At 43.0% G+C, this 14,395-nt stretch overlaps 1 protein-coding gene across 2 annotated transcripts in view; it reads left to right on the forward strand.

The window, feature by feature from the left end:
• Positions 1-14,395, forward strand: part of CRACR2A (calcium release activated channel regulator 2A) — a 930,414-nt gene that overhangs the window by 584,461 nt on the left and 331,558 nt on the right. For both annotated transcript variants that reach the window (XM_086921478.1, XM_086921488.1), the window contains one exon: positions 13,080-13,175. In XM_086921478.1, coding sequence (XP_086777604.1) covers positions 13,080-13,175 — 96 coding nt within the window. The remainder of the gene's footprint in view (positions 1-13,079; positions 13,176-14,395) is intronic.

Below are 14,395 nucleotides of genomic sequence, written 5' to 3' on the forward strand. Positions count from 1 at the left end.
TGGCAAATAATATTAAAACCTGTTGTGAAATATAACCATTCTGGTAAGCTGTGCTTACTACGAAGCCCCGCTACATTCCAGCATAAAACTGTGGTAGTACTTAAATCTGGGGTTGTAAAATCCATATTTGTCTCATTTCTCGACTTGGGCTGCTCCACAGTTATTTGGACATTTAATAGACCCTCCTCTGTCTGTATATTACTAACAGGGGTTAGGGTTATGGGGACCTAATTACTATATATATATAACTGCCTCCACTAATGATTCATCTCCCTACAAATATCATGATATTCAGTAAATAAAAATTGCACTGACAAACTTTCTAGTCAAAAATTTTCAAGAGCGTTTACAACCCTAATGCCTTCTACTTCACAAGCTATTGGAGACTTCTGATTGTGTTAAAACCATGCTATACAAATATTCTAAATTAATAGAAAAAATAAAATGCAACAAATGTATTTTGCTATGTTGGCACATTGAACTCGGTTGCTGTGAATTCAGTACAGCCACTATGGCAGAGGCTCCTCTGAAGGCATAGCAATCTCTGCAATGTAAGTGGAAATCTTCAAGTTTGGAAGACTGTTATAAGCCAGTCTCTGTTACAGTGGTCACATTTAGAGAGACATGGGAAAGACCTATTTCATTTCATAAAGGCCCTCCTTCTGAGGTGTGAAAAATATGCGGGTTATCACATGGAGTATGGGTATTGATATGGTGGAATAGGGCATAATAACATAGTTTACTACTACTCCACCAAAATTCATCATGTTCACATAAAATTTACATGAAATTTTTTTTGATTCCTGATTCTAAAATAGATCAAAACTGGAGTCTCTATCATTTAAAGAAAAGATTTCCAGGTGTAATTGTCGTAATATGTAATTGCTGATTTAAAAAAGTGCATAAAATATATAAATAGTTACCTAATTACTATGGCCCTAATTACGATGGCTCTATCGTATCAGGATGGAGACCACCCGACATGTAGTCAAAGGCTCCATCCACCAAAGTATGATACGACCGCCGTGTAGGGTTTTGGCAACATGCCATTTTCTATTGCCGCCCGGAAAAGTGGAGCTGCATAAGCTCCAGTAGGAAAAGGGATGTTTGTGGTGCCTGGCACAGGGTGCATGGATGTTTGGGGGGGCACCATATACGTGTCCCCCGGGCACATAGTGGAGGCCCGGAGGTATCTGGGGCACTGCTGGGGGGCCCCAATGTCACTTTCAGACAGCCTTTCTATGACAGTCAGACCTCCATGAAAAGTTTTTCAGAAACTGTTATCCTAATCCCTACGGCTGTGCCTCTGCAGGCACTGCCTCCATTGTAGGGAATTAGGCTCTAATTTCACTCGCAAAGAACGATCCAGTGCATTAAATTAGAAGGGTCAGCACTAGAGAAAAAACATTTCATGAAGGCCTTTCAGTTAGCCTTGCACGTTTAAACAAAATAAGCTCTGACTTTACTCTAAATATAATGTCATTCAAGCAGTTCAAATGAAGAATATATACGTTTTCACAAATATTTTTGCATGGAAATGGCTAACATTAGAAATACCCTACTATCACAAAATGTTACGATATTTTCAAATTTCATCCTACTAAAATCATTTATAATATTTCATCAACTATGAAGTCTCTAGTATCAGTGTGCAAAATCTCAAGCATGTACTTCATTGCTATACCATTTTGCATCAACTTTTCCAATGGATACATCTCAGGAAAAAGATAAAAAGTACTCGACAACGTCACATAGCATCATAAGTTTTCATTAATATACATCAATAAGCAACATTGGCATTAGGAATGAATTACCACAACTTCTTTATATCTATCTGCTTTACCACATGCACGTGTTTTCTTCATCTCACATTTTAAAGCACGCTTTTACTAAGCTACTTCACTTGTCTCTGTTTCATGTGTCACTTTGTCAAATGTGTGCAACGTGTACTTTCAACCTTTTGTATCTTCTGTGTATATATGTGTCATGCATTATGATCTTTTAATCATGCTGGATTAGTCCTTGCCTGTCCACCCCATAACCATTAAATGCAGAATAAAGGTACAAAGAAACTCCTTACAAAATTACAAAGAATAAGACGGAGCCATAGGCATGACCTTTTTATGAATCAGATGTTTCTTAATGCAGTTGGTACATAAAATGAATATGTATTCCATATAGGCCATAGGGTACTTAAACTTTATACCAAATACCTTCATCTAAAACTAACCTAAGTTTTTCGGTCTATCTTTATTCTACTAGCAGACAGTCGTTACTTTCTCTTTAATTGACGCTGCAACAAGATGATAGTGAATGTCTGCCAGAAAAGGGAGAGACCAGATTTCGAGATAGTTGGTTTGGATTTTTACAAAAACTATGACTGAATGTCAGGAAATAAATAAAATGTCAGGAAATAAATAAAAGAGAAGAGTTTAACAAGTAAGAGAAACGACGAGGAAGAACAAGTAAATATTTTGAGTTGTAGTGACAGGAAGAGGAACAGGCATAGAGTCAGTGGGGTTTTCGCTAAACATAAAGCACAGCTGGAGGGTTGGTTAGCACATTTCCCTTCAATAGGGTCACACAGGTGTAAATAATAACAGAGGTAAGTGATGGAGGGCGTAGGCAGTACTCAAGAGGATAAGATTGTTTAAAGAGTCGAAAAGCACGACTGATCCTCGACGTCCCATGATGCAGCCACATCACACCCCTCCTGAGAGACATGCACTGGCTCCCCATTGACAAGAGGATCACCTTCAAGCTCCTCATCCACTCACACAAGGCCCTCCACAACGCCGGACCGTTATACCTCAACGACCCACTCAGCTTCTATTATTATTATTATTATTATGTTTGAGCTTGTAAAGCGCACTGTTACCCGGAGGTTTCCTGGCGCTGTGTAACGCTGGGGAACCCGTCCTGGCTTTCCCTGTGGGATGGTCCCTGCTAGGAGTCCCCAAGGTGGAGCCAAGCATCCCCTGCGTTGGAGGGGCCGTTGTGGAGATTAGGCAAGCTGATGCCCAGAGTTGCCGAGTGGGACCCTTGATTAGAGTAGGCACCGAAGCGAGAATTATCGAGTCCGCTGACCAAAGTCCACGACCATGCCGCGTCGGGAATTGAACCCTGGTCCCGGCCGACTTCTGCTCCCGGGTCTGCCGCCTCTAACCAGTGAGCCACACCACTCCACATTCTACACCCCCACCCGCAGCCTCCGCTCCGCCAACCTCGCCCTCGCCACAGTTGCTCGCATCCGGAAAACCACCGCCGGCGGCCGATCCTTCTCCCACCTCGCCGCCATGACCTGGAACACTCTCCCCACCAACCTACGACAGACTCAGGACCTGCCGACCTTTAGAAGACTTCTCAAGACCTGGCTCTTCGATAAGTAGCAGCAACCCCCCAGCGCCTTGAGACCCTCACGGGTATGTAGCGCGCTTTACAAATGTCTTGTTATGTTCTGTTATGTAAAGGAGAATCAATAGAAAAAGAAGGAATATGAGAAAACAGATTAGGAATCTACATGTTATTTAGGGTTTGGAGGGAACTGAAATCCTCAGATTTCTAAAGGAAAAGCTAAGTATGGAACTGGATCCCCCAGCTGAATTTTCCTCACCACACTCTCCCTATGTAGGTGAACATTCAACAGAAGAGTGCCGGTCTGTATTTAGAGTTTTCTCCAGAAAAGAGAGGATTTTCAGATGCCACCAAACTCTAAATGAGGCCTCCAGTGTCAAGACGTAAGAAATGTTCTACTGATAGAACAGAATATAGAATCAGTGAAGAAAATGTTTGGCACCAAAAGGTAAGAAAATTGTCAAATGGTAGGCATGCGAGGGAATCTGTAACTGAAGAACATAATCGGAAATAAATATAGAGATAGCAGAAAAGTCATTATGAGACTGGAGTACAGTCTTAAGAAAAGCAAAAGAAAGGTGTATTCAGACTAAGTTTCAAATCTCAAAATCGTAAAAGGAAAAATACTCAAATTTTTAGCAGCAAATAAAAATATAGGACTTCCAGAATGTGTATGCTCATTGGTATGTGGTTGATGCAATGGAGGAAGTGGAGTGAGCTAGTCAAAGGTCAGGACCCTAGGCCTTAATCTCAGCTACACTCCAGAAAACCTAAAACAGCCAGCAGTTCAGACCATGTCCATATCAGCCTGCCTAATCCATTAAACGCTGCCAGATAGCAACCGAAGGGAAGCAAGGCCCTCTGAACGGTCTACATTAAATAAAATAAATATGCTCAACCTGACCTGCACTGTTTACAGCTACTTACCTTTTAGGCCAAAGTAGTCTCTGACCGTAAACAGCAGCAGTGCTGAGTCTGAAAGGCAATTTCATGCTTCTTTCATTTATTTATTATTTTTATTTGTGCAAATGCATTAGAGCTAATATGCTGTTTCCGTGATCCACTCTTTATAATCTTTGCTAATTTATCCATCTCTTGTTTGTCCAATAAGCCAACCTTCCGAATTGTCCACGTACAGAAATGAACGGGTAGTGCTAAGAGAAGTAAAATTTTTAATGGATTATTTTTTCCCCCAATTATTGTAGATCTATAGAGATATGTGAAGTATGCAGCAGAGATGAATAGAGCTAGCCTGATAATTTAGGTGGAACTAAAATGTCTAACTATAGCTTGTCTAAATGTAGTACCTATGTTATTTAATTACTTTAGGGACTATGGCTCTTTATAGACAAAAGCTAACCTTCTCGAGCAACATTATGAAAAAAGTCTTTAGATCTTATGTACCAAATGTACTAAAAGCTTTTGGCACTCAAGATTGAGTGTTTATGCAGAACAATGATTTTCGTTGAGTGGTAGTTCGTCACCAGTTCTTTTATAAATGTTTTGAAATAAAGGTGTATGTTTAATAATGCCCCATGTAATGTTTTATTTACACATGATTTATTTTGAGTATGTATACTCTTTCTTTACTGGATGAACAGTGGTCGAAGAGATTAGAAAACAGTGGTGAGCAACTAACCCCTATTCAGCTTGCAGGGTTGTATTTTTTTTTAATTACTATTACATTGATGGCTGTGAGTCCTAAATAATTGTGCGTTATAGTATGGAAAGTTTATACACAATATATATTTATATATTACCCAGTGGTGAGCGTTTTAACAAACAAAACAAACAAAACCACTGAAATCCACCAGTTATAGTCATCTCAGGTGACTATAACTCCTGTTGTAAAGTAACTATAACTCACACCCCATAATGCACACAGTTCTCATCAATGATGTAATTTCTGATGATGCAATGATGTTATCAGTGATTGAAGATTGTCTCATAACTGCTCCATCTGGTCTCTACTGTGTATGAGACCCCGTGGGACCTGAGTCATCAACATCAGTTGGCAATCTGTTTGTGTAGCGAGAAAGACGAATGAACTGTAGTGACGTATGTGTGTTTGGGTGTGAATGATTGAAGGGATGTTTGGGACTTGAATTGAATGAGTTGTTTATTTATTATGTGAATATAAGAACTTTCTATTCTGATTTCTGAATTGATTAATGCAAAAAAATATATAATAAAAATGAAACTATTTTTCTAATTGTGGTCCTCTTGATATTATGATGTTTATTGGTCTTGTGGGTTTTTACCTGACAGCATTATATTGGGACTCTATATGAGCCCATATATTTATCATATATAGGCAGAAGCTTTGCTCTTTGGATGTTATCAGTGATGTCATGGAACATGTAATGAGTGAGGTAATATGTGTGGTAACTAGCAGTGCCTTGTGAGGGCACAAATTATAGTTTATGGGATTCCCCAAAAACCTAAAGGCCCGAACGAACTGGATCCGGGAGGCCATAAGGGCTTGAGGAGGGGGGCTGTGCACCTCCCCCCTTTTAAATTGAAAGGCTAAAGTACTGTTATAGGTAGATGATAATTTCAGTGACAACATAATATTTTAAACTAAAAACAAAACTCTATACCATACTGTTCCATGCCACACTATTCAACTCCACAAAAATCCATTCATAAAAAAACATTATTCCACCTCTCAACACAATTCCATTACACACAACATATATCCAATTTACAACACATAATTCAACATCATACCATTCAACAGCACACCACGTAATTAAACTCTACTACATAACACTTTACACCACAAAATGACATTCATCATAATTACACTCCATTGTACGCATTCCAACTCCACATACTTCCAATACACTCAAAACACATCATTACTATCCACATAATACAACTGCACACAATTCCACCAAATTCCACGACACAAATCCACTCTACTCCACACAATTCCATGCTACACAAAGCCACAACTAATAATTCCAATCCAACCCACATAAGTCGACTACACACCACATACATCCACTCCAATATATAGCATATAGGTAACAGACATTTACATTTACAATACCAACAGCTCTCTCTTTCTTTTTTAACACTCAAACACACAGATCTGAAACTTAGCTCCTACCTTTTTCTTTTTCATCACTAAATATATAAAGCTATCCACACAGTTCCACACCACACAATTAAGCTCCACATATTTGCAATCCACACCACATAATTTGAGATCAAACGACATAATACAACTCAACAAAGCAATTATACAACACACCACATACATCTAATCCACACCACACAGGTCCACATTGAGCCACAAAATTCAAACAGCACACCACATAATCAAACTCCACTACATACCATTCGACAACACAACATTCCATTCCACATAATTACACTCCATAACCCACAATGCCACTCCAGATCTTTCCAGCACACTAAATTCCACATATTTACTATCCACATAATTGTACAGCACTTCATGCCACATAATTCCACTACACAAATCCAATCCATGCCTCACCACACAATTCCATGCCACACAATTACACAACTAACTAATCCAATCCAACACGCATAATTCCACTACACACCACATACACACATTCCATAACACATAGGTAAAAGGCATTGCCATTTACAGTGCCAATAGCTCCAATCAAACAATGTGAAAATTGCAATGACAATAGCTCAAACTTTCAATAATGTGAGACCTATGGCATTGCAAATGCTTGTAATTCTTGGCTGTGATTTCGGGTCTGCTTTGAGGCCGATCTTTGGGAGTGTCACTTCCATCTATCTGGCTCTGATATTCAATAGTTTATTGGAGTCAGATTCATGAAGTATGAGGCGGCAGAGTACAACTGAATACACCCTTGTATTATATGTGTGTGGACCTATTTTTACAGCACATTGTTAGTGTATATGTTAACCATCTCATGCAGGCTTGTGTAAAAGCAGTTGATGGCCTGTATGTCACATGTCCATAGCTTGAATCATCCATAATAGGAGTTGTTCTGCTGACCAAAGCATCGATTAAGTGCAATCACTGCTGCGTTGTGGTCATCATCATTATCGGTATTGGGGAAGTTCTCAAAAAGTTAGAAAACCTGTTCTCCTGCATAGTGTAGCATCATGGATCTCTTTACCATGGTATCTGCATCACATGACACTCAAAAGAAGCTGTTCAACCTACTGAAGCTTGTTATCTAGCTAGGAGCTGCCAGGGCATGATCCGCTAGCTCACTAAATTCCAAAAGAGTCTGTGTTGCACCTGCTTGTGTTAATGGTACTGCAGGAAGTCTGCCGGCTGCATTCTTATTGGGGTTAGGTTGGTTCTTCTTTATTTCAGTGCTGCATCTACTTCGCTGGTCACAATGCCTGTACATACAGTTTCTCCTTTTGGCACATCATATTCTCTCTTCTGGGTGCTGGGGATGTCATTGGCCAAACATAAAGTCTAATGATAAGTTAACTGCTGTGCTTCTAAGCATAATGTAGGCCACAGCGATTAATTCTCTTTGAAATAGTGCACTATCCTGAATGCATGAAAAACACCACCAGGTGCAGATTTTGAGGTCGAAGTGGTTGTGTGTCACTTTTTCTGTGTGTGGTGGCAGGATTTCGCTGATAGATGGCGCTGCTGGGGCAAGCAGCTCTTGCTGGCCTCCTGTGACACCGCTCAGCCGTGGGACTTCTCTGATCCTCTAATATTATGCTTCAGCACAGAGTGTGAATGCCACAACTCTCACCCATAGCAGACAGCGGGTGTGGGTGGTGTCATGTTTGCAGCCTTGCGAACATGATTCGTTGGCTATCACACAGGCAATACAAATGTAATAACAAATGCTCACTCTCAGGTATTATCTCAGCAGTGTCCTTGAGTGACCACTAGCCAATTTATTTATGACCTGTGGGCCAAGCCCAGCCCTCATGGTTTAAGTGGTAGCTAACTATGGTAGAGGCCAGGTTGCACTCTACATTCCTTCCAACTTTTGTTGGGATAGCCCTAGCCTTTCGGCCAGCCAACTTGACAGACATAGTCTCTCAGCTTCTGGCTGGGCACAGAGTTGGCACAAAGATCATACTTCTGACTTCTAGCTCACCTTTCTCTCCTGATTGCCAGAACATGGGTTTTACGGTTCACTTGACTCTGGACTGAGGGTTGGGTGTCAGCTGCGCGTCAGCTGCGGGGAGATGGAAGTGTCCTTGGGCCTTGCTGGGATGCCTGGCCCTTGTTTACAGTCCATGAACGAATGTTGTCCGCTGGTAACCTCACCTTCCTCCGCTCCTCATCAGACTGATGAGTTAGCCACCCTTTTGATACATGACACATTTCGGACATAGGTGGGATGTCCCCTATGGACAGTGACCCTGGTACCACAAAGTTTCACTACTTGCCATGTTTCAGTCACAAAGAGGGCCTGTAATTTCCATCCTGGAAGTCGGTGTTTCATGATGACATGATCTCCCATGCTTTGTTATGGGGTAAAGGCCCCTCAGTCTAAGCTCGCCCAGATGTTTGTTGCTCTCCTTTTTTCCTGTGTCTCTTGGACATCCAAAACTGCCTGTTGCAATTCAGTGCCTGTTGGAAGACTGTCTCTCAGTGGCCTCTGGAATAGCAGGTCTGCTTGCCCACATCGAGTGGTACTGTGCGGGGTCTGCCATAGGCCCTTAAAAATCGATGCAAGCAACACACAGCATCATCTCCTTGGTCGACCTCAATCCCGAGGGCTCTCGTAAATCGCTCAACTTCCATGTTCCGGTGCCTGACTGCCAGTGAGGCCAGAACCTCCTAGAATTCTTTCCCCAGATATGGAGGTCCTCTGGCCATCTTTAGCTCATCGGGGAGACAGACCAGACCAAACACCTTTTCCAACTTTGATGAGCGCGGCAGTGAGGCAGCCACCCCCGAAACTCACAAATTCAATTCTCCCTTTCGCCCACAGCTTTAGGCTTGGCTCTTCTGGAATTATAGGGGCCACGGTGGTCCTCTCTGGTTATAGCACACTAGTGGCAGTTGCACACTTTGTCATTTACTTGGGTGTCTATCGCAGGGAACCACACATTGTCTCTCAACCTTGCCTTTATCTTGACAACACCCTGGTGTCTTTGGTGTGCTAAGTCAACCACTCTGGCCCATAGGTCCATGGTACTACTATCTGCTAGACGCTTACCTTTACTTAACTCATTCTGCATTCACCACAGCTGGTACCTCAGAACCTACTCATCTTGTGTCATTGCTTTTGCTCCATACCATGAAAACCCAGGACACTTGCTGAGGAGTGGTTGAATTCCGAAGAGCCTCAACTTTCCTCAGGTCCACACTCAGGCCATCCCTGCAGAAGATGTATCCAAAATAATCTATGGAGTTTTGGTAGAACAAGCACTTTTTCTGGTGCATTGTCAGTCCGCACTCTGACAGCTGCTGCAAGGTGGCTCTTAGTCGCAGATGGAGATCTTTGAGGTTTACCGGATAGATCAGAATGTCATTACTTACATTCAACACCCTGACTAGCCCTGAGAGGGTCTCCCTGACGGTGTTTTGGAACATCTCTGCGGCCGACGAGATGGGAAAATTGAGCCTCCGATACCTCCTGAGGACCACTTGGTGGAAAGCATGGTGATATAGTGACTGCCAGGCTCTAACTCTAGCTTGTGAAAGCCTGCATTCAAATCGAGCTTCAAAACCCATTGGGCGCCATTTAGGTCCTCTGCAATGTTGTCATTGGTCTGCGAGATGTGTCGCTCCCGCCTAATGGCTTTGTTCGGGAGCCTCATATCAATGCACAGTCTGATGGCTCCGGGCTGCTTGGGCTTAGATGCAATAACTAGCAGGGACACCCAAGGTGTGGATCCCCTGCCTTCTCTATCACCCCCTATTGCTACAGCCCCTGATTTCCTTCTCCTCCTGCTGCCTCAGAAGAAGCGGAACCCTTTGGTTATCCATTGCTGTGGGTCAGGTGGTGTCATCAATCTGTAGGCAGATTTGTTTTTCCTTGAGCCAGCCATGGCCTGTTAACAACAGGGGAAACTCTTACATCATATCTGTAGCATATTACTCATACTCCTGCTTTGCAAAGAAAACCAGTCCAAGTTTCTAAGTGGTGTGGCACCCTAACAAGATACCGGTTGTCCCCTCTGCGACAGGGAACCTCGCTCTGGTGGAACGGCCTTTGCTCAGATTGGGTAATAACACAATCTTGTTGAAATGTGCTGAATCCATGATGTTACTGATGTCCCAGTGTCTATTAAGGCAGTTATGAATGTGTCCCCAATCTCTACAGTGCACATGGGAGTCGGCTGTTTCTTGTTGCCCTCCTTCCCAGTGAACGACACCACAAACACATCATTGTCCTCTTTGTTGTCAATGGGGCCGCTTTGCGTGCCCAGGTCAATTGTATCTTCTGCCCTCCTGTTGTCAAGGGACAATTGGCGCACAGCCGCTGACATCTTCCATGTGTACCCTCCCTGGGTCCCTTGCCACTTGTCTCTGTATACTTTGGCAAAATAAGTTTTGTTTCTGCAGTTGGAGCAGGCTCATACTCTCGCAGGGCAGACATTCATCGTTCTATGCTCTATACCACAGCTGCCACACCCATTTCCTTGCAGCTTCAATTCAGGGGAGGCCCTTGGCATCTGTGAATTGCATTGACCTTTCCCTCCTTCACTTTAATCTCTTTCAGGGTTCCTCCTGATGCTCAATCCTCCCCAGGGCTACCTCCATTTCATCTGCCTTGCTGTTCAACAGTTTATGTGCGCGGGTCAGGACACGGATGTCATCTAGGAAGATGCCTGGTTGTCTTACCATTAGGCATCAGAGCAACACAAACTTGCAGCCCAGTATTATCTGGATATGTACTTCTTCTGGGTGGTTGATTGTTCACGCACATGCTCAACAGCTTTTTGAGCTGTTTGTGGAACATGACGACGGATTCTTATTGAGCTTGACGAGCTTGGTGTAGTTTTAAATGCTCATAAGCAAAGTTGAGCTGCAGATCAAAATTTCTGTTCAGGGCGACTACGACAGAGTCAAAATCTTTGTCTCTTCTGTGTTAGGTAAGTTCTCAAGTAAGTCATAAAGCTCTGCCCCACCAAAATGTACAACAACAACCTCTTTCAGCTGCGTTGGTTTCGTGGGTGGCACCATCTCAATGCTGCTGAGGCTGGATCAGCTAGTTCACTAAACAGTGAGAGTGCTGCAATAAAAGGCATGAGCATACAGGGCAGAGGCCCTGTTGCCCGGAGTTGGCCATTGATCCATCATTGTGACAGGAGCTGCTGGTATAGGGTGTGACTCTCACCCTTCCCTGGAGACCACGTGCATGTAACTCGGCCCTTGGTAAAACTATTCACAACCCCCCACAGTACAGTCACTGCTACTCACCCTGCAGTTAACCCGGGGCAATATCACTCAGCTAATGTCACTATGTGCACAATCAGTTGTGTACTGTCTTCCTCAAACCACAGTACTGTCTTCTACAATGCTCACTGTCTTTGCTTCTGACTCCTCCATCATAGGATGGAAATCAGGCCAGAAAACGTGCGCCAAAATCACTACACATTCACCCAGCTGCACAGCCCACCAAAATCAGTTCCTTGGGCGTGCATGCTGCCTCTTTAATTGCACAGGCGAGGCCATCTCAGACAGTATCTTCTTTCGCACAGCTGCAATGCAGCATGTTGCTGCCAGGCCTTCAGGTGCGGGGTGCAATGGCACCCAGTGGCTTCCAGGTGGCGCAGCAGCAGCGCTACCACCCAGTGCCCAGCGCTCTCACTTCAGGTGGTGCTGTCTGCACACCATAAGCCAGGCACAATGCCACCGGGGCACACAACAAGGCAGGGACACCTTCTCACAATCATTCAGCGCATGGCAGGGCACACTCCTTTGCAGGTGGGTACTTCGTCTGCCAGCTGAATGCCGGAGAATGTACAGCATGACCTCAGCCGGCCCACAGAGAACCTGTCGCGCCCCACATGATGCACATGGGGACACAGTGATCCCTATTCACCAGTGTTTTGATCGCAGCCGTGAGAACACGATGCGTGGCCTATCACACAGGTAATACAAATGTAATAACAGTCGCTCCCTCTCGGGTACTATCTCGGCAATGGCCTCGAGCAACCCCTAGCCCATTATTATAACCTGTGGGCTGAGCCCGACCATCATGGAGCAAGTTTCAACAAACTACGATAGAGCCCTTGTGGCTTTCTACTGATTACTACATGAAGAAATGCTTCTCTGCGCAGAGCAGCCACTGCAGTGGGGTCACCACACTTTTCTCACTTACCAAAGCACAGGGGTGGAGGAGGCAAGCTGCCATGAGGCAAGGCCAACAACATCAGTGGGTGCAGCTCGCAATGGCAGCATGGATATTGGGGTTACTCTGTGCACTTGGACTGAGCAGTCCGATGTCCCTTTATTTAAACCCTTCGTCGCACCCAGCTTAGGAGTTCTGTGTGACAACAGAGCAACTATGTTGGAACTGCAAGTTGATTCACTACTGATATTTGTTTCCGTTACTTTCCTAAAGATTTATCGAGCATGTGATTAGGTCTATCTTAATACGTATTTTGAAGTCTATAGGTACATTTCAAAGACATAGCCAAAATGTTCACTTAGTCATTCTTATCAGTATTTGTTCATTTGCTGTTTCATTTCACATGGATTCTTGACAGCCCAAGCACAACAAGCTCCTTTATGACTACGTGTTAACTTTTACCTGTTTGTTTTCTTGTAGGACAGTGAACGTTTCCAATCACGAAGCCAAGACATGGAGCAAAAACTTACAGCCAAAGAACAAGAACTGGAGCAAATTGTCAAAAAACAGAAAAGGGTAACAATTCTTTGATATAATACAAAAATCATCTTGTCTTCCCTACGGCCTCTCATTGCCTCTTGAATGTTGTGCGGTCAGCTAATAGTATTGCAGCTTGGACGCTTTTGGTTTTATTGATTAAGTAACACTCTGCAATGGAACCAGAAAGTTTAAGATCAGGTTCTTCATAAACTTACTAACCATTTTCAGTAGTGCTCTTGAGCACAAAGAGCAATATGTACAATGCTTTTTGGGATGACAACCTCAGCAAAACATCTCTTTCAACTGGTCCAGATTGTTTATAATGTTGAAAAATTGTTCTGATAAAACCTATTCCTCTTGACATTCTGTGATATAATGGATTTAATATCAATTTTGAAATGTTTTTTGTTAATTAACCTATGCTTTTTGTTGAGTTACTTATGTTTAGTGATTAGTTTATGTTGTACATGTCACTGAACTCATCTGATAAATTCTAGCTTACCGTGTCAGAATGCTGATATACATAAGCGTTGTTGTCAACTGCACTACATAGTTGTTCCACCTCTAATAGTTGGCTGACTGACTGGATACTCACACTTGTAAATACCACTAAAACCTGATAAGACCTCTGGGCACAGGTGTTCTAACAGAATCACCACAATTGTGCCTTGAGCAGATATTTGTAGACGGTGAGGTAAATGCATGCCCAAACAGAATTAGAGAGGTTATTCTTGATGGCAATTACCAATGGTAGTAAGCCTGATCTACAGGATACAGTTGAAATTACTAGGTGTGCTGAATGGCCAGAAAAGAAGTACATCAGTGATCTTAGCTGCTCTTTTTCTTTTTAGTTTGAGTGCACTCACTTTACGTTCCTGGCTATTCAGCCTGCTCGCCAATTGTTTCCTGATCCCAAACATAGTTTTCATGCATTCCCCTCGATCATCCATGAAATCCTAAATGAGTGCTGGCTTCAAATCCTGGCAGTATAGCTAGATAGCTCTGTGTTTCACCAAGTTGTGAATACCTTACCAAGATTGCCAGTCAGCACTGTCTTCTCGTGACCACTGGTGAAAAGACACAGGTCTCCACTCAATTTTAAGCAGACCGAGTCTGCATTTTCTGCATTTTTGCAGAATCATCAACATGTCTGCCATTAACGCAGATGTCACCTGTCATTATCTTTATAAGAACCTCTGAAACTGTCAAGTCATTTAGATACAGACATCAACAAGACATCTGATGCAACTTCGGAC

Source organism: Lissotriton vulgaris, chromosome 1_1 (genome assembly GCF_964263255.1).
Source record: "Lissotriton vulgaris chromosome 1_1, aLisVul1.2, whole genome shotgun sequence".
Taxonomy (NCBI): domain Eukaryota; kingdom Metazoa; phylum Chordata; class Amphibia; order Caudata; family Salamandridae; genus Lissotriton; species Lissotriton vulgaris.